Source organism: Trematomus bernacchii, unplaced genomic scaffold (assembly GCF_902827165.1).
Source record: "Trematomus bernacchii unplaced genomic scaffold, fTreBer1.1, whole genome shotgun sequence".
NCBI lineage: Eukaryota > Metazoa > Chordata > Actinopteri > Perciformes > Nototheniidae > Trematomus > Trematomus bernacchii.
Window position 1 is genome coordinate 4,529,798 of NW_022987616.1, and position 19,384 is coordinate 4,549,181.

The 19,384-nt window shown below is 40.7% G+C and overlaps 1 protein-coding gene across 6 annotated transcripts in view; it reads left to right on the forward strand.

The window, feature by feature from the left end:
* Nucleotides 1-19,384, forward strand: part of LOC117483896 (trichohyalin-like) — a 95,900-nt gene that overhangs the window by 54,882 nt on the left and 21,634 nt on the right. For 3 of the 6 annotated variants that reach the window (XM_034132225.1, XM_034132224.1, XM_034132226.1), the window contains exons 13-21: nt 593-760; nt 2,586-2,816; nt 2,980-3,210; nt 5,308-5,409; nt 5,594-5,670; nt 5,989-6,133; nt 7,371-7,587; nt 12,742-12,826; nt 15,239-15,350. In XM_034132225.1, coding sequence (XP_033988116.1) covers nt 593-760; nt 2,586-2,816; nt 2,980-3,210; nt 5,308-5,409; nt 5,594-5,670; nt 5,989-6,133; nt 7,371-7,587; nt 12,742-12,826; nt 15,239-15,350 — 1,368 coding nt within the window. Of the gene's footprint in view, nt 1-592; nt 761-2,585; nt 2,817-2,979; nt 3,211-5,307; nt 5,410-5,593; nt 5,671-5,988; nt 6,134-7,370; nt 7,588-12,741; nt 12,827-13,104; nt 13,674-14,523; nt 14,591-15,238; nt 15,351-19,384 lie in introns of those variants that run through there. The other 3 variants (XM_034132227.1, XM_034132228.1, XM_034132229.1) reach the window with 3 other exon arrangements.

Below are 19,384 nucleotides of genomic sequence, written 5' to 3' on the forward strand. Positions count from 1 at the left end.
TGTAGAAATCAGATTTTCCACAATTGTTGACATTTTAAAAGCTCACCTTTATCATATTTCTACGGTGTTACAGGGAAAATATGTTGGATTTGTTTCCACTATTGGGTTTTAAATTTGTCTCAGGGCCTATATTCCATTCTAGGTAGTACTACAAGGGTTTAAACCTGTCTTACTATTTTTTGGTTTTTCCTTTCATATGCTGAGGCTAGGTTGAGCGAGCACCCCTGTGGTTTTTTTCTCCAACAATGACCTGTTTTACACCCACAGACTTGCACACATCGACTCAAGGGAAGTGCCCAAACCAGCATCAGTCTTCTACAGTTTGCTACAGAGCAGCTCCATTATAGCAGTGGGAGGCGTAGCACTTTGCTCAAAGGCTCCTCGAAAGTTGCAGCTAAGGAAAAGGGGAATCGTTACTCATTCATGTCTGCCGTGCCCGCATTTTCCCTACTGGTCCTGAGACTAAACTGGGAAACTCTCTGACTCAAGCCCTCACTTTTAGGCGGCTGCCGCCCCCTCGCTGTCTTTTCTGTCTGTCTGTGTGTGTTTGTATGCCTACATTTCATTTCCATCCTCTCCTTCGTGTGCTTAGGTGGTAGCGCTGGAGGGTGAGGTTAGACACTTGAAACACAAGGTCAGAGGACACCATGAAGAGAAGTTCCAGTTAATCGAAAAGGTCAGGGACATCGAGCGCCTCGTAGACCAAAAGGAGAAAGAACAGCAGCAGCTACATGAACAGCTGCATGATGGTCAGCAACAGGTAAGGAAGGATTTTCTCTTCACCTCCGCTCATCTCCACCTTCCCTACAGCGGGATCTATAGATCTGTTGAACTCTGACTCGGAAGCTGTGAAAGAGACTCATGAGATTGTTACAAAACACCGGAGCCAGAGGAGTGTCGCGCTTCACAGCCGATTGAATCAGAACAACTCTGAGATCAGCCAAACACAGAGCAGCAGAAGGATCATGAGTCGCAGGTCAAGAAGCTGAAGGAAGTCAGCAGCACGTAGGCGCAGGGAACTCTCTTCTGGGTTCACTTGTCAATCAATGGAGCCATGATCCTACAGCAAAACAATCCATGGTGTTAATCCAACAAAAAAAGAACAATCGCATACACTTATGTGTCTGACTGCGAGTGATCTAAATCACGGTAGACAATCCAGTCGTCCTTTGCCATTCCAAGAACAACAAACTGACCCGTTTACAGCAGACAAGCTTTGTTTTGCAGTCAGCTCACATATATCCCAACGTACATCATCTGAACTACCAAACAAGACAACATGAGCCCTCTGTTTGTCAACCTATCACATCCAATTGGACACAACATACATACAGAGAGAGGAAGAAAGACTGAGATATAAAAAAAGAGAGGAGAATGGAGTTATTATGAAACGTGGGTCATCTTGGGTAGTCATGTGACAGCCATGAATGCTCAAATGGCAGGCCAAATGAGGGTCAAAGCGATGTGTTTTCCATCATATTTAATGAAGGCTGTTTGTTTCTACAAAGCACAAGCTCCTGATTATGGTCACAAGAAAGCCATGGTGTTCCCATTAAGCCTTGTTACGAGGCCTTTCATCCAGCAACAGAAATTAAATGCTAAATCTGCCAGCAGTGTTTGAACTTTAGTAGAGAATACTTAAAAGGGAATGAAACGCCACGAAAAGCAACGGCTATGATGGGTAAAGTTGGCATATGACCCCTTACCTGAAATTCTCTTGTGTTATTTTACATTTACCTTGGGTAACCTTGGTTAAAACATTCGCCAACACACTTGAAAAAAGTCGAGTGTACATGGGCTGAGTCAAGAGTTTTAAACACACGCTCGTACACCTACACAGGTTCTTCAGTTTTTCACTCTGAAGTGGAGAGTAAAAGTTGGCTGTGCCCCTCCATCCTCTTCTCTGGTTTGTGTCTCTTTCTTTTGCATGAGCAACTTTCCTACCCAGTCACGCTGCTTTCCACCCAGCGTTAGTCCTGGATGGGCCCGGCTAATCCCTGGTTAAACCGAGCCGCGGTGAACCGCTGAAATCTAACTAGTTGGCTGTCATTAGTAGTAAACCCCTGATGTTCTGATCCAGATTACAGCGGGATTAACGTGGATGAACTCAAGATGAGTGTTAGAGCGGGTTTAACTTTCTCAACCTCTCCCCCTTCAAGGTGAGCTACGGTAGGATTCCTTGTGTAACACCGGGATTAAGCCTGGTTTCACTTCCTCGGTTTCCCTGTCATTATGAGCGAGGTTACTGTCGGGTAGCACAGAATATTGCCCCATGTTAGACAAACTAGCATTCACCTATTTACTTATTTTTCAGCTGCATTTAATCACAATAAATCAACATGTTTGGATTATGATGATGATGGATTTAGCCTCCTGATTTGTGCAAGCATTAAAGCGTCCTACTGCCTTTTTTTTCATTGCAACACAAATGATCAGTAACTCCACATTTGGCAGCTGTTCAGTACATTCTCTCAAGAGCACCTATACATGAAGGGAGTCAAGATGCTGGTCTCCTTTTTAAAATATAAGCGCAAAGGTTTATTCTCATAAACATTTGTGCTTCATTTCCCTGTGTTTGCTTCCAGGTCGAGACATTCGAAGGGAAGCTGAAGAAGCAAGAGGTTGAGACTGAACTTCTTCATGAGCAGCTGAGAGGAGCCAAGGAGGAGCTGAAAGATGCCAGTTTACAAGCCCAGGAGCAGAAAGAAACGGCAGCCATTTTTAGACAAAAGTACACTGCAGCAATGGAGAAGGTGCATCGGGTGCAAGGGCAGGTGGAGCATTTGGAAGAGGAACTACAGTACTCACAGCACCAGGTAGATCATAGTTCACAGTAATACATGATATTACTTATGTTGCATTTTGATCCTCTATAAACATTTCATCCAGTTATACCTATTCATACATAGACTACCATCTTTGTGTAACATGTCTTCAGTCCAGTGTAACATTCTGCCGTTCACTTTGTTTAATTGGCAGCTAAGAGATTCCAAATTGGCAACTGATTCAGTGAGAGAGGAGCTAGCCGAGATGGAGCAGCGGTACCAGGAGAAGGTCAACCAATGGGAGAACTCGCAGGAGGCTCTGGACCAGCTGACGGATGAGCTCCAGGACAATCAGCATCTACTGAGGGAGAGACAACAAAAAGAGGACCATCTAAAAGGCCTGATTGGATCCCTGCAGGAGCAAAAAGACGCACTCAAACAGCAGGTGAGATAAACGTGCACATTACAGTAGCATATGTAAGACAGAACAATAACACAGGCAAATGTACAGGCAATGTACTCTTTTGGTATGGAGGTTGAAAGACTTTAATAGTGATTTGATGGCTATTTAATTGTCTAAATCTTAAAAACATACATAGTTATGGTCTGAAAAGAAATTGTATAGAAGTCTATGAAATAATTACCCTACTTCTAACTTGATTTAATATCGGTGTAAACATTTCCCTGATGAGTTCATGGGCCTTCTTCATTCCAGCAGGATGTCAAATCTTGTAAATGATGTTCCTATAAAGCAAGTTATGATTTATGAAATTCTGCCAATTTCAAGGTTCTTCAGAAACAATCATACTACACTGTAAAAACTGGTCAATTTATATTAGAGTGTTTTTGGTGCATACAAGTTAATTGTTACATTTTATACCTTAAATGATCTTTTTCAACATCGGGTTGTTAGTGTTTTCTTGAAGGAAGTAGTTTTCCTGTGAGGATTTTGATAATGTGTACCAGTTTTTTGGTGAGGTCCAAACGGGGGTCTCTGTGTTCTTGTGTGAGCCTCCAGGGGCTTGCCAGCTCCATCATGTTGTGTGAGGACATGCATGGGCCTTTGTGTGCATGTGTCATTGCACTCAAGTGTGCGTTTGTGCACTGACGTGTGTCACTTAATCTTTTCTCCCTTTTCTTTCTGTTTTATATTTACTACGTCAGGCAACAAATGAATCATCTTTATTACGGAGAAATTTAATTTGGATGAACTTAACTGCTGCCGCCAAGGTCAGACGGGCAGAATGTCATTTTAATCCAATCAACTTTAATCTGTTGGTTATAAAAGAGTTAGGCTGTTGAAGAATGGCTGTATCTCAGGCCCTTTATTACACTGGCTAATGACTTTGATTGTGAGGCGCCTATCATGAGGTTAGGAGTTCTTATGGAGCTTCACATCCTGCCAATTCTCTACCTCGTGTCTCTTTGGGCTCAGCTAACCCTAAAATCACTGTTCCCTGTTTACAAGAAAGAGTTTTATTGAAAAAATAAAAAATCTATAAAATCAATGTTCAATTGATGGCTTGTTTTGTTTGAGCACAAATGGAATTACTCAGTAGCTAGAATATAGTATCTTAATGCCATCTCTTTTCTATCCATTTGTATTCAGACCAGGGGATATTTCACTATAGCGTCTGGATGAATACTATAGGAAAGTGGAATTTCTCTACTTTCCTATTAAAATGTCTACTTTTGAATTAGTTACATAAAGTGCTTATATAAAGGACAGTAGTTAATAGACTAAGATTGAGTTTAGTGGTACATTCAGAAATCACAATGAGATACAAGGTCTTTTTTCCCCGAGGAGATATTCTTTTGTGATAAAAAGAACATTGCTAAGATCTTAAGCTGCTTTTCTTATTGTAGATTCTCACACTAGAGCCACTTGTTAATGTTATGCTTGCTCTGTTGGAGTTTGTCAGCTGTGTTGGGAACATCAAGGCCATGTGTCTCTGTGCTCTGCGATGCAACAAATCCATTCACAAATGAGTGTTATACATAATGATGTGTTTCCTTAGAGGCACATCAGTGTCATTGTTGTTTATTAGTGAACCCAGATGCATATAATCTGTTGAAATGCAGTTCATTACAAATGCACTCTTTTGTGACTTAGATTTTTTTAGGTGTCACCTTTGTTTCTTTTTTAAATTAGTTTTTGTTTTCCTTTTGTCGATTGCATTGTTAGTGTTTGATTGACTATAATCTGCCTGGTTATTGTTGTTTTAGATTATTTGTGATTGTTTTTACTATTAGTTTGATTATTTTGTTGATTTGAATTTGCAATACTTTTGTTATTGTTTATATTATAGGCCAGACAAGTCATTTCAATCACATATATTCTTTTATCATAATAATTTGTTGGTGTTCATTTTCAACAGTTTTGTTCCCCTGTTAGCCATCAGTTTTTATTGTGTCATATATTTAGCCATTTTACTTTTTTAGCTGTTTGGACTTCTTTAGTTTTATTGACATTGTTTGATTTTAAGTCGTTTTTTCTTTTCTGTTATTTTTCTCATTTCCCCCCACCTTCACTTTTTCATAGAAACTGATGTTGGAGTGTGACCTAAAGCTTTTCCAACAGAGTCATTCCCATTCGGAAGAGGAGTACGTTCACCAACTAAAACACCACCAGCAGCTACAGAAGGTGAGGTCACACATTTTACTGTGCATTACAGAGGTGCATATTTTATAAGTAGTTGGATATGAAATGCCCTTTGTCTCATGTAGATACATATGAATACAGAGTTTGACATGAAGTGAGTTTCAGATTTACATGAAAGAAAATGAATATTCCAGCAACCACTTGTTTCATTCTTTGTGTTTTACAGCGCTGCACGGAGCAGGTTGAGAGCCTTGCGCGGTGTGAAAAGGCTATTCTTCAGATGAAGTCAGAGCTGGAGAGACAGTAATAACTGAGTCTATAAAACTCTCATTCTCCTCTGCTGATCTCCCTTCCTGTCCTTGTCTCTCCTCTCATGCCCTTCCCATCTGCCTCCCCCTCCCCCTCCCCTCTCTCATTCTCTTAACAGTCTGCTTGCCAAATGGTGCACAGTAGCACACTATATGTCACATGGACAATTTAACATAATCTAGTCAAATCATTTTCTTTTAATTTAGCTAATCTGTTATCTGGTTACATTTTGTCTTATTGCAGACATGTTGCTCTTTCACTGCTGCTTTGCATTCCTTACAAGGCAGTCATTCTTTGCTCTTCTCCCCAAAGAGCCCAGGAAAAAGTCTGTCTGAAGAAAAGTCTTCTCGCGTCCCACCATACACACGTGATCGATCGCAGTCAGCTGGAACAGGAAGCGATTCATCTGAAAAAGGAAGTGACACGCGTAGAGCTTGAGCTGGCTGACACCCAAAAGGTATTCAAGTACAGTCTGATATGTATTTTGACCTTTTTTCCCCCTTTACTATTGTGTTACGAACCCTATCCACAGTTTTAAATGGTTGGCATCTCAGGCTAGGAACACAAGCTGAAGATTCAGTTCAAGTTCCCAAAGAGGAAGTACTCAACCCACCTTCACGGGCTCCACACACCCACCACTCATGTGATTGTCCCGTGATAGCCTGGCAGAAACAAATTGCTTCGCCATTAATTAAAGCACCAAACGTGCCAAGGCTGGTGAAATTGACTCCAATTAAGAGCTCAATGGGACACTAAATATTCAAATTACTCAAAGTGGTGACTGTAGCCTGGCAGAGTGCCAACATTGCTGGCAGTCATAGTCACATCACTGTGTGTGTTTGAGTGTGTGTGTGTGTGTGTGTGTAGTCTTGATGCGTAGGTGCAAGTGGGAACATTTGATTTTACACATTAATTGTGCGTCCTCTGGCACATACAAGTGATAGACATGTCATGCTTACAAAATCATATGCATGCACACACATTAATTCTCTCTCTCTCACACACACACACACACACACACACACACACACACACACACACACACACACACACACACACACACACACACACACACACACACACACACACCAGTCAGTGTTAACTTCGATATATAAGCTTTTTAACCAAGATATGTTCACTTATAACCCAAACACAACTACATTTAAATACACAATGCCATTACATGCAACTAGCTACATGTTACTTTAAATACATATTTGTTTAAACTCAGGAGCACCTCTTCATACCGTACAGTATGTGGTGTTGGAACATAAGTGTATGAAGAACTCCTGTGAAGGACTTCTGAAGTATTCAAAGTTTACTATAGCATGACCCTTCCAAGCACAATTGATTTGCCAAAAGGCTCGCATATTATTTTACAGTAAGAATCTGCTACAAAATGTCCACCACCTTCTCTAGCTCTATGATCAAGGTGAAAATGTAATTTGTATTTTAAAGTTTCATTTAAGGTTGCCCATGGATAACAGCAGATGTAAGTATAGAAGGAAAAATCTAATAATAAGTCACCACTCAATTCACATTTTCGGCTCCTTTTATGTCAAGTGTGAAGTGCCTCCTAGACAATATCCAGCGAGATGCTTGATCTGAACAGGGCCACAAAAGCGACTTGAGTGTGTGCTTAAAAACTCAGTCACTTATTCACTACTCCTCTTGGCCCTTTACTCCCGCTGCAGGTACATGTGGCACTTCTCAGAGCGTCAGAGGAGGAGCTGAAGGAGGCCAGACGAGAGGTGGAGGTTCAGAGAGAGGAGGCGCAGAGGCTTCAGGAGGAGATACTGAAGGAGGAGGAGAAGAGGAGGAGCGCCATCAGAGAGAAACAGAGTCTGAGCGCTTGTGTCAGACAGTTGAGCCGAGAAATGGAGGAGCTACGCAGCAAGCAGCAAGTGACAGGTAGCAATCAGGCAATACAAATATCATGTATCCACCCATCTGTCTGTTTATCCAACAACAAATAACATACTCTTAAAGTGTAGATGCATATAGAGAGATTTTGACACATTCTGTGACCCTATAATGCTTTATATATAGCTTATTTATTGTTATAATTTGCTTATAGCACTCTAAAATAATACTTTAAACCCATCATTTATATTTATAATGCTCTATAACAACAATCTTGGCACATCCTTAAGCATTTTATAATAACGTATACTGTACAATGAGCCCTGCCTTTTGTTTTGAACCAGCTCCACTGCTGTTAGCTCGATCTGTTAGCTCAAATTAGCCAGCAGTGGTGCAGCAATGTGGTGATTCAGTTCCTGACTGTCTGCACGCAATGTTATCTCAGACACACACACACTCACACACACACCAGGAGATAGAGGTTTGATTTAATGGCACACTGCTTTAGCGGTATGGTAATGATCTGGTGTGTGTGCATGTGTGTGCGATGGTGGCCTTTGTAGTAGTGTGTCAGTGCAGGAATGGTGATGGCTGGGTCTCACTGGGCACAGAAATGTCTCATTAAGAATTAACGTACACATCCACGGTCACGCCAGGCAAACACCTCGCATACACACACACACAGGGCCATTTCTCCCAACTCCCCCTGCTTTAATTAGCACATACACACTGGCTCTCGGAGGTACAAACACACACACATTCACCTATTGTCCGCAGAGAGATGAATCTGAGGTCTCTCTCTGTGGCAGACAGTGGCGGGCTTGCTCGCTGAACACTGCTCATTAACAAGATAGAGACAGAAGGACAGCGCTGTGTGGCTCGGCCTTTGTCTGTGATCAAAAACCCTCAACTCCACGCTCCACACAAAACCACATATTATTCAGCTTTTACCTCCAGAAAATACAATCCAGCAATGTAAAGCCCATTGTAATGACTTAAGAAGCATAAAGAAGCATTATTATAACAAAGGGGGCATTGTTTACCTGGATATAGCTGCAGCCTGAATGGACTGGGTGAGGAGTCAGCTTGAGAAATTACTGTTGTGAACAAAAGGACTTTTTATTAACATGAAGCCCTTGTCCAGGCTCTTTATTTGTATTGTGAAAAAGGCACTTTGAGTGGTGATGATTCTTTGTGTTGCTTGATAATAGTAGATATGGTTTAGGGTGTGGAAGAGTATGAAAATAAACAGGTTAAAATGCAGATTATATGGACAGCAACTAAGAGGTATACACTAAGAATAATGAGATACATAACAAGTGAATTTCCATCAAAACCACATTTGACTTTGTTTCAATATTTTATGTTCTGTTAACTGGAAAAGGGACAAATAATTGTATTTCCATTATATTTGTGCCTCTTCTTCTTCGCAAGACAGTAAAATGACAGAGTATAATATTTTACTGCCAGAATGATTACCAAATTGATGTGTTTTTATGGTCTCCATCAGTGCATTTTCACTTGTAAAGTTGTTTGCTGCTGGGAAACGGCTGACATGTTGCATGAATGCTACAGTAAACTGGGCGTAAACATAACTGTAGCTGGGAAAATGATGGATATTATATTAAAAGGTCTCTGTGGCCGGATGGAGGGAATGTCAAAGGAGGAAAGAAACAGAGGATAGGAGGAGGAGTGTCATGTGGATGATTGAAGCGGCTGAAGGCAGCTGGATTCAATCAGACTGTGGCAGGAGAGACGGGGAAGGAGAAGAGGGTGATTAAAAAGGAGAGGAAAAAAAGTCCTTAAAAGTGGCATATGACTGTATGTGTCAAATTCAATGTCACTCGCATTTTCTGTATGACTCTTACTTTACTAGATATTCCCTTTCTTAAAAATAGTAACACTTTTTAAGCAAGAGAAAGCCAGTGTACAGTTCATATATTGATGTTGACGGTGTAACATTTACAGTATATATATATACTTCATTTGACGTGAATTAAAACTGATTTGTGGCATAATTCTGAAAAGTAAGACTCCGTACAGGCAACACGTTTTATATATGAGGTTACGTAACCCATCAGATTCAGATGAAACTGCATGTAGTGTTTTCTAAATGGCTGCTAAATTGTTTTCTTTAGCACCTACCTATGAAATTCAAGCAGGGACGGATGTTTGAAATATTCAAATATGACTCATGGTGTCATCTTGCATGTTAAATAAGATGCGTTGTTAGGTTGGCCGTAATGTGATATAAATGTGATGCTCCTTGACAACAAATGAAATAACAGCATAAACAAAAACACAATATCCATATTTCCACACTTCCACAAAAACAGAAATGCGATATTACCACCCCTCTGTGCTGCTGATGTGCATCTGCCTAAAGATGATGAAATCATTATCGTGCATGTGTGTGCGTATGCGTGTGTGTGTGTGCTGCTGGATCCCCGGACGCACACGTGCACAGGCCTCTCTCCTCCAATTCACCTCTATTACTAGCTATAATCCCATTTCACACTCTATCGATCCCCAAAACTGTTGTTCACCGGAACCAGCAGCAAACACTGGCATTTCTCCCCATCATTTCACCACCATTGTTCTTTATTACACAAAGAAGCCCCCCTTTGTCTCAGAGCAAACTCAGCCCCGCTGTAATATGAATTATAAATGTATAGCTAATAAAAGAGAAGAGGGGGGGAGAGAGAAAAGGAGAGAAGGGGAGAGAGATAGCGATGGAGAGAAGTGGTTGGTAGAAACATCAGAGAAAATGACTCCTTTACAAGAGTCTATTGATCAGTTTCTATCAAAGGGGGATGTCAGACATGAGATTACCTGGCAGTTTGAGCATTAGGTGCCGTGTGTTATAGCCCCGGGCCCTTGTACCGCTGCCAGAGGATTGTAAATAAAGCGGAGAGGAGAGAGCAAGAGGGGAGTGTGTTGGGGTGCATGTGTGTGTGAGTTTTAGATTCTACTTGTGTGTTACTCTTTGTCTTTGTGAGTGTTTTTGTTCTTCTTCTCGTGGTGTATTTGAGTGCATGACGGTGTGCGGCTGCACCTTTTGGCTTATACCCAACAGCAGTGTTGCAAGCCCGTGAAACTTCAGAAAGAGAGCGGGAGAGTCTTGGGATGCTTTGGGACGTCTCCCGAGATCACCTTAGCCCGCTACGAATCCCCCAACAAAGCCAAAGGAAGCCCCTATGAAGCCGCATGAAGCTTTTATGAGGGCCAGGCAGGGCCCGACCACTGATTCAGGGTGAGCCGGGTTTTCGTCCCTCTCATGTTAAAGGTTAGCCGTGAGAGCGGGGTAATCTGACCGCAGATCTGTGATTATAAACCGACGCTATATGACGGGCTTTGAAGCGCGTATGAAGGCATTGAGAGATCGAGAGAGAGTTAGATTAAGAACTAATGTCAGACCTTAAGTTGTGAAGCCAGAATAAAAAGGTCAAGAAAGTGAGAGACCCAAGATCTTCGATTGTGGACTAATGTCATAACTTAACTCTGAAGCCAGATGTAAGAAGACCCGGGCCTCACAGTATGAACTATCTCAAGCTATTGAGGAGAATTCATTGTTGAGAAATCCTCAGCTTATCCTCGTCTAATGTGGAAAATGTTGGCAGTATTTTATCATCAAAATAAGCTCAATATACCACACATCTTATCCATTTGTCTGTGTGCGCTGCTTTCTACTTTTGTTGTTTTCATATTTCTAGATTTCTTTATAAGGAAAGCTGTTTGTCTTTTCACTTAATTTCTCGTGTGGGTTTCATCGGTGTGTCGGTGTGTATCTCTGCCTGTTGTGTGTGTTTTGGTGCAAATAGGAGCGTTTGTGTAAACGGTCAGTCTTTGCAGCTAATTGCTCTCTCTGTGGCCTCCCCTGGCGGGAAGTGTCACTGAGGTCACCTCAAAACTAATGCCTTGAATGCGAATTTGATCCCCACCTCAAGTTTTCACATCTCTCCTTTTATTGATTATTGAGATTCATAACAAACTTTCACCTTGAGATTCAGGGAAATAGCCAAGGCAGGCACACACAAATAAAAGTGTCTGTGTATCGTTAAATATTTAGCAGTTTCAATTTTCTGAGGGCTTTATTTTAAACAGTTTGGATGCTGCACAACCATAAATTAATCATAATTTTATTAAATGTAGATTTTATTTTCTCTGTTTCCTCCTTGCTAGTATTGGTTTTAGCTTCCCCCTTATTCTGTCTATCCCACCATCACAGGGTGAGGCGCTAAAAGCATTACAGAAATACACTTAACATTTCTCTATTTCTATTTCACACACTCAAACACACAGGCTCACCCACAAAGTCAAGGTCCGTCCTGTAAATATTCAACACACACACCTCTACATATTCAGCGCGCACACCTCCTCAATATTCACTAGCCTTGGCCACCGATGGCTGACAGTTTATGTTATATTCAATGAATACTGAATTTAGTGAAAAGGTTTTAAGAGCGATGAAGAAACATTGACTCACAAAACAGCACGCAGAACAAAAAAAAGAAGAGGAAATCCTACATTTTAAATTCAAACTGAGAAGGGTCTGAGAAAGCAAACCTAAGCAAGGAGCCGGACTGTCAGTTTATTATGCATCTGCTCAATGCGCTAAACTACTAAGTGTAGGACAATGGGGTTTTATTGCATGTAGACTGAGGAAAGGCTGAAAAGGGAATGTGATTGAAGGGACGCAGTCAGGAGTGGGAGCTCCAGTGGCTTGCTCAAGGTAAAGAGTGCCATCTATTGACCGAGTCAGGGAGCGCTCCTTTTGTCTACCACCAAAAGGGCTGCTGCCTTGTCTAAGAGCAAGCAGTGCAACACTTTCTGCCTCTAAAAAGCGTCTAGTGACTCTGTGGCGGATTTCGTTTGGCTTTGAAGGCTCACATTTTCCCTCTCATGCTGACGAGAATAAATATCCCCTCTGTATAGTATGCATGTTTTGTAAATCATCATATTAACCTTGGTGTGCTGGAGCATGTCAAGTACTATCTATACTCATGTTACATATTTATTTCTTTTCATACAATAAAAACAACCTCAAGCGCTATCTGACATTACATTTCACATGTATTTTTGTCATATGGCCCATATTTAAATGATGCCTTCTCTCTAATGAATGCAGAATTACAGCCACTGATGTGAACTGTTGCTCTTTATCTCACACTTTTCTGTCTGTCCTCTCTCTCTCCTGCTCAGAGGAGGAGTTGGCAGCCCGTGCAGAGGAGGCGAGGCGGATGGAGGGGTGCCTGAATGAGGGAAAGCTAGCAGAGGGGAAAATAAGGTAAGAAGGGAAAAGAGGGGGAGAGCGGGAGCTTCCTCTGTTATCCCATTTCCCATCGTCCCCTGTGTAAGCACAGTAATCAAAAACATTTAGTTTTGTATAAGTGCGTTGCACAGTAGGCTGTACATGTGTTAAACAGAACGGCCCTAAGCTCTAAATATTGTTTAAGAGACTCAACAACTTTCTGTTCTATCCAAGGATTTAGATATCCCAAAGCAAAAAAAAAAGTTCTGTTCCTGAGTTCATCTAACAAAATGTGTATCGATGGGACACGGTAGGTAAGCAGATGTTAGGTCGTGGAGTTCAGAGTTCAGAGGCGAGACCCCCGGTTGACCCCTGTGTGTTACCAGAGCTGCGGTGATGACATCAGCACGCATGTATCACCCAGTAGAGTGTGTGTTTGTGTGCGTCTGTTTGTGCGCATAGTTGTGGTTGTGGCTTTGGCTTCGACATGACCTCACTGCAACGGTCGCCGTCTTTGGGAGTTTCTTGTGGAGCAGTTTTTATCGTCAAAACTCTGTAGGAGACTTTATAGGTTACTTTCTGAATTATTGCATTTTATTACCAATTTTAGGTGGTGAATGAGAAAACAATTGCTGTTTTCTGCATATTATATATCCATTTGCAGAATCATGCTGTTTACCGTTAACCCGGTATTATCTAATAACTGCAAAGACATGAAAGGTTTTTAAGCAACAACACCATACTAATGGCTTCCATCTGTGCTGTGGGAAATCCCCTCCTTTCTCCACAGGATGCCTCCTCTCTTTCTTCCCTTTCTCTCTCCCTCGCTGTTCATCCTATCATGTGTTCTCTCCACGGACCAATCCATCACGCATTCTCTTTCCTTTTTGTTTTGGCCGCTCTGCTTCAGCTTTTACTACCCCTGAGTTACTCTGTTTCTATCAGTTTAAGTTCAGTGCTGCAACATTATTATCCTGTGTGTTGAGACACAGACGGAAAGTCAACTCGTGAATTTGTTTATATATTCTTTTATTGATCATTTAAAAAGATAATATATTGAAATGTTCGAGATGTTGATGGGTATCCCTCACAGCTGGTAAAATTGACTTTCTCCTTTGAGGATGTTTATTTGAGAATAGCTTTTGTCCACTTTCCAATAAAAGACATTTTCATTTGAGCTGAAATGATCTGTTTATTATATAATTCTGTATATTATAAATTGAGTGCCTTCAATTATTGGTCTCTGAAGTGGGCAAAACATTTCATTCAAACAAATAACTTTTTTTAAATGACAGATAATTTTCACGCTTTTTTGACACATAAATGAATGGATCAATTGATTAACAGAGGGAACAAACGGTAGGTAAATCAATAATAAAATCATGATAGTTGCTACCTTAAAAGTTGAATCTTTCAACTGAAAAAAAAAAAATTATGTATAGAGACAGAGGGGTAGATATTGTTCATGTTTTGGTATTTTATTATGTTTTAATTTAACACAAATGCCAATAAAAACGAAATGAAACGCTGACTTTGTGGTCTTTCCCTGCATAGTCATTCTTGCTTTAACTGTAAAATCTATAAAGTATCACCCGTCCCAAAACTTTCTCTTCTACTAGGCCCAAATCTTTTTTACTATTAATAAACTTGTAGGCTTCTCTATTTGCTTTTAGAGGTGTGGGTCAAGAGTGGGGGCGGTTTGTTTTGGTGCGTGTGTTTGTGTGTGTGTGAAGGTTGGCGGGGGTGTTGAGGCTCGCTGAGCGGCCGGAGCGAGGCTGTGGAGGGAGGTTTGTGGAAATGGTAATCATTTGTCGTATTGATCTCGCTGTAGCCAGGGCAGCTGGCACACACACAAACTGGCTCGCACACATGTACGTACACACACACACACACTCTCACACACACACACACACACACTTGCAGACACTAACTGACTCACATACACACAGACGCACAGTTGCGTGGCAGGAATAGACCCCCTCATATTGATCCCCTTCACATTCCCTTAGCTCGGCTGCCACACACACTCATACACACACACACACACACACACACACACACACACACACACACACACACACACACACACACACACACACACATACACACACTCACACTTTCTGGGCCTAAGTTAAACACTCCTACATATCTGGATTTAAAAAACTTATATTTTTAAATCCATAAGTGTTGAGGATTAGTTTTTTGTTATAAATAATGCAAAAAGTGAAAATATATTCAATGATTATTATTATTAAACCTACTTTTAGGATACATTTGAAAAACTAAATGAGATCTATTCTACAATTTATATATTTAAATGTATTATCAGTTTACTAAAAATGTACATCTTTGTTAAAGTGTAAAGAGGTAACACAATTAATTAAATTAAAGTTTACATTTCCTTTCTTTTAGCATATATTTGAGCAGATTTTTTGTGTGTGTGTGCAGGTCTGTGGCTGTGAGGCTGGAGTCGGAGGTTTTGGAGCTCAGGAGGAATCTTCAGCAGGCTGTCGATCACAAACTGGAGGCAGAGCGAGAGAAGCAGGAAGCGCAAGAACAGGTAAATAAATACACACCTGAGTGACATCGCTCCGCAAATAATTCACAGTGTTTAATCTCTCTTGGCAAAGTGTCAATTAAAGCATTGAGATACTGTCAGTAATCACAGAAAGGTTTCCCAATTTTACCACTAAATATTATTTAAATGTAATCCTTCTGCCAGTTAGTGCACTAGTTTCTGTAGCTGCCCTTTTTATACTTTAGGTCAAAATAAGTCAGCTAGTATACTACACCAACACAAACACAGATTTGTTAAGGTTTCCTCTCCTCTCCTCCCATGCCCTCCAAGGTCTTCCTCTCCTCTCCTCCTCTTCTCTCTCCCTACACCCCCGCCCTTACCTTTTTGATGATTAGTGGCATATATCCGGTGCTAGAGCCCGGATTATCTTGTCCAAGAGAAGGAGGGGTGCATGCGGGACCTAAACCTGGCAAGGTGATTTGGAGCGTTAATTCCTGGGTGTAATATTCCCTGATATTCCCTAATGTTCTGGCTGGGAGCGGAGGAGGGGGGGGGTCTCTGGGGAGAGCGGTTGTCAGAGCTGAGCCGCCGCCGTACAAAGGCAGAATGGATAATTAAGGGTAAAGCCAGGACAGGGAACTGATGTTCATTTAGATTCGACAAACTTTGAATTCCTTCTTAAGCTGCCGTGCACAGTGATGCTCTCTCGGATCCTGATTTTGCATTTTGTTCAAATTCTTCTTAAAGTTTCTTCCTCTGTCGCTCACTCTTTCTTTCACACATGTCTTCCTCTCTCTCCGTTTCTTTCTCTCGTTCTTCCTCACCTTACTCTTTTTTTCACCCTGTCCTTGTGAATAATGCAGCCCACATAGCGTGGCTCTGCTTTTTTCTCTTAACATTCGTGCACCAGGGTTTGACAATAGTGATAGCCCAAGGCCAGTGAAACTCTGACTTAGGACGGCTGATTGGTCGGTCAGTAGCCAGTGTAGAGAAAGGCCTTTCATCTCTGCCTTTGCTGTGCGACTGGCCATCTTTTCTTTCGTGTACAATTTCTGATTAAACATACATTCTATGGATTAAATATATAGCAGCACATTTCACAGGTTTGTAAAGTCTTGCATGAAGAGAACATGGCAATACCTGTGTTTGAACTCTCAAACATAAAGTCAAACTCTGTTTCTTCTGTGTAGAGACTAACAGCTTCCCTAGGCTGAAATGAGGCTGGTTACACTTTTCATGTAGTTAAATATTCTTTCTGATATATCGCAATGTGGCAAACATATATTGTATACAATTCTTGATGTTGAATACCATGATTTTCAATGGACACTTGACTTCAGACTAAGCCAGGCTGACTGCTTTCTGTCTTCGTGCAAAGCTAAGCTAACAGGCTGGCTTCATAATTATATCTAACAGACAAAAATGAGTGTTATCGATCTTCTGATATCACTTTTGGCATGATTGGAAATAAGCTTATTTCCCAAAATGTCAAATTATTCCTTAAGGGCGCTAATACGACATGCTGTGCCTCCAACAGCCGGCAGCATCTAGTCTCTATAAGGGTGAAGCAGACAGTGCCACTCTCCATCGGGTGGTGTTTACGCACTGACAAATATAAATATGAACTCAGAACGATATCCATGTCAGTTGTAGGCTTTCACTCTGGCAGATGATCATTATTTAGGAAAAACTTCTGTTGATTTTTTTTAGTACAAAATAACTGAGTAATGTATTTAACTACTTTTTTAACATATTGTTGCTGCTTCCATTAATTCCATTTCATGCTAATTTATACGTCTACCACACTACGTTTCAGAGTCAAATGTACTTTTTACTCCACTACATTTATCAACCCTCATTTTTAATGATATCCTAAATTAATATAATGTGGTACTCAACGCAGTAATCAACCTGGTATTTCAAAAAGTAACTAATATTGGCTCAACATTGACAAAGTACAACATTACAATTGTGTTACATGTAAGTGATTAAAAACAGGTCAATATAATAAAATAATATTCTTTTACTTTTCAAACTGCTGTTAAAATCATTATATTGATCTGTTTAAATCCATAAAACATTTGTATTACATTCCTTGAGTTGTAATTGACTTATCTGCATGTTATATGCATTCATACACACAATCCAACATTTCCCCTGTTTGCATTCTCGCCGTCTTCCATCATGTCAACAACAGATGAGCTTCTCAATGAATTTGACTCCAAACAGTGTTTAAACATCAGCGTGAAGTCCATTCTGACTATGACTCCTTCATTAGGTCCCAATCTGTGTTATTGAGCAGCAGAAGATGAATTATCCGGCGGTGAAAAAAATCAAAGGGTTTGAAATGGTAAATGGTACACTACAGTGGCCTATAGAGGGAAATCTATATTACAAATTGCCTCGGTGCACAGTAGCTGAACCTCAGATAGCTCTGTCTTTCTCTGTGTACATGTCTTTGTATACACAGTGTGTGTGTGTGTGTGTGTGTGTTACATCCTTGTTTGTGTTTTCCGGCTCTGTTTATGCATTTTCATTTTATGTTTCCCTTCTGATATGAAGAAAGGGATTTGCATGTTATCTGCCACTCATTTCTTGCTTGCGTGTGAGGCCTTTCAGCATGCACAAACACACACACACTCTTCTCGATCATGTCCCTCTGCATGAGTCCAGTTCAGATACGAGCTGTGGTAAACATGAGGCATGTTTTTGTGACTGATCAGACCCGCCCTCTCTCCTTTCCACCCTCTTTTCTTTCTCTCTGCCACACACACACTCACACACACACACACAATCACAGTCATTAGTGTGTTTACCTCAACTTCTTAAGCATGGAGCAAAAGGTTTCAAACAGCCTTAATGAGAATTCGCAAAATAGTTTTCAGATTGCAAAAGTTTAGGAGAATGTCTACTCAAACGTTTACTACTATTGAAGTCACCCTATAGAAATACAATTAGCAGTAGCTTTTAATCATTTTGAGTCAACAGGGTGCCTCGAGATAAAAGCTGCTTAAGTATCTTTCAGAAAGGAAACGTAGTGAATCACAAAAAGCTCCAAGACGCTGTTTTAATCTTCACAGCATTTTCACATCGGAGTAAAAGTTGATTTGCTACAGTTTTTTTACATTTTATTCACCCTTACAGCTATGATTTAGCTTCTGAATGTTGCCATTAACTAATCAAACACTATAAGGGTCTGATTTTATTTGAAATGTGGCTGAACTTTTACCAACACAAGTGTGTAGTGTTTTATCTGATATACTTGAGAGAGCAAGTCGCTGGAACTTTCCTATCTGTTCATTAATCTCACACATTATACCTGATAGCAAGACCTAGCCTAATTAGTTTCAAATGACCTTCTAGATCACACCTTTTAAGACACACACACACACACACTCACACTCACACTCACACTCACACTCACACTCACACTCACACTCACACTCACACACACACACACACACACACACTGCACTGATGATTGAGATGAGGACAAATGAATCTCATTTGTTTAGTTGATGAATACAAATAAGTGGTTCAGTTATACCAGTATAAGTTTGGCCTTCGTATTTGTTCGGTGTGTGTGCATGCGTGTCCTTGTGTCCCATCACACACAGCTCCTTAAGCTATGCTCCTGTAATTCAACTGAAGAATGAGACGGACAATGAGCAGACGCCGACCGCTATTTTTCTCAACGTCAACTCCATAACTCTGTGTCCCTCTTAGCTGTCAAGCTGTCCTTCTTCACCTGAAGAAGGCCGTAGGTCTGTTTTCTCTGTGAATGGATGCGGGTAAAACTTCAAAGTTACTGTGTAAAGTTCATTAGGTGTATTTAAGACATGATGCTTCAATGTTAGCAAGAGGAAGAAAGAACAAGTAAATTAGGCCCATTGGTATTAAAAGGTTGTTTCTCTCTTGTTGTTAGGTCACATTTAGCTGAGTTGTATTAATTGTAGTTTTAATGTAAAATGTTGGATTAGTGGAACCTTTTGTTCTTCAGGTACTCAAAACCTGTATTTACCATGGGGGTTTTAGAAAGAAACCAAGGCTAAATCATATCCGTTGTTCAAAGTTCA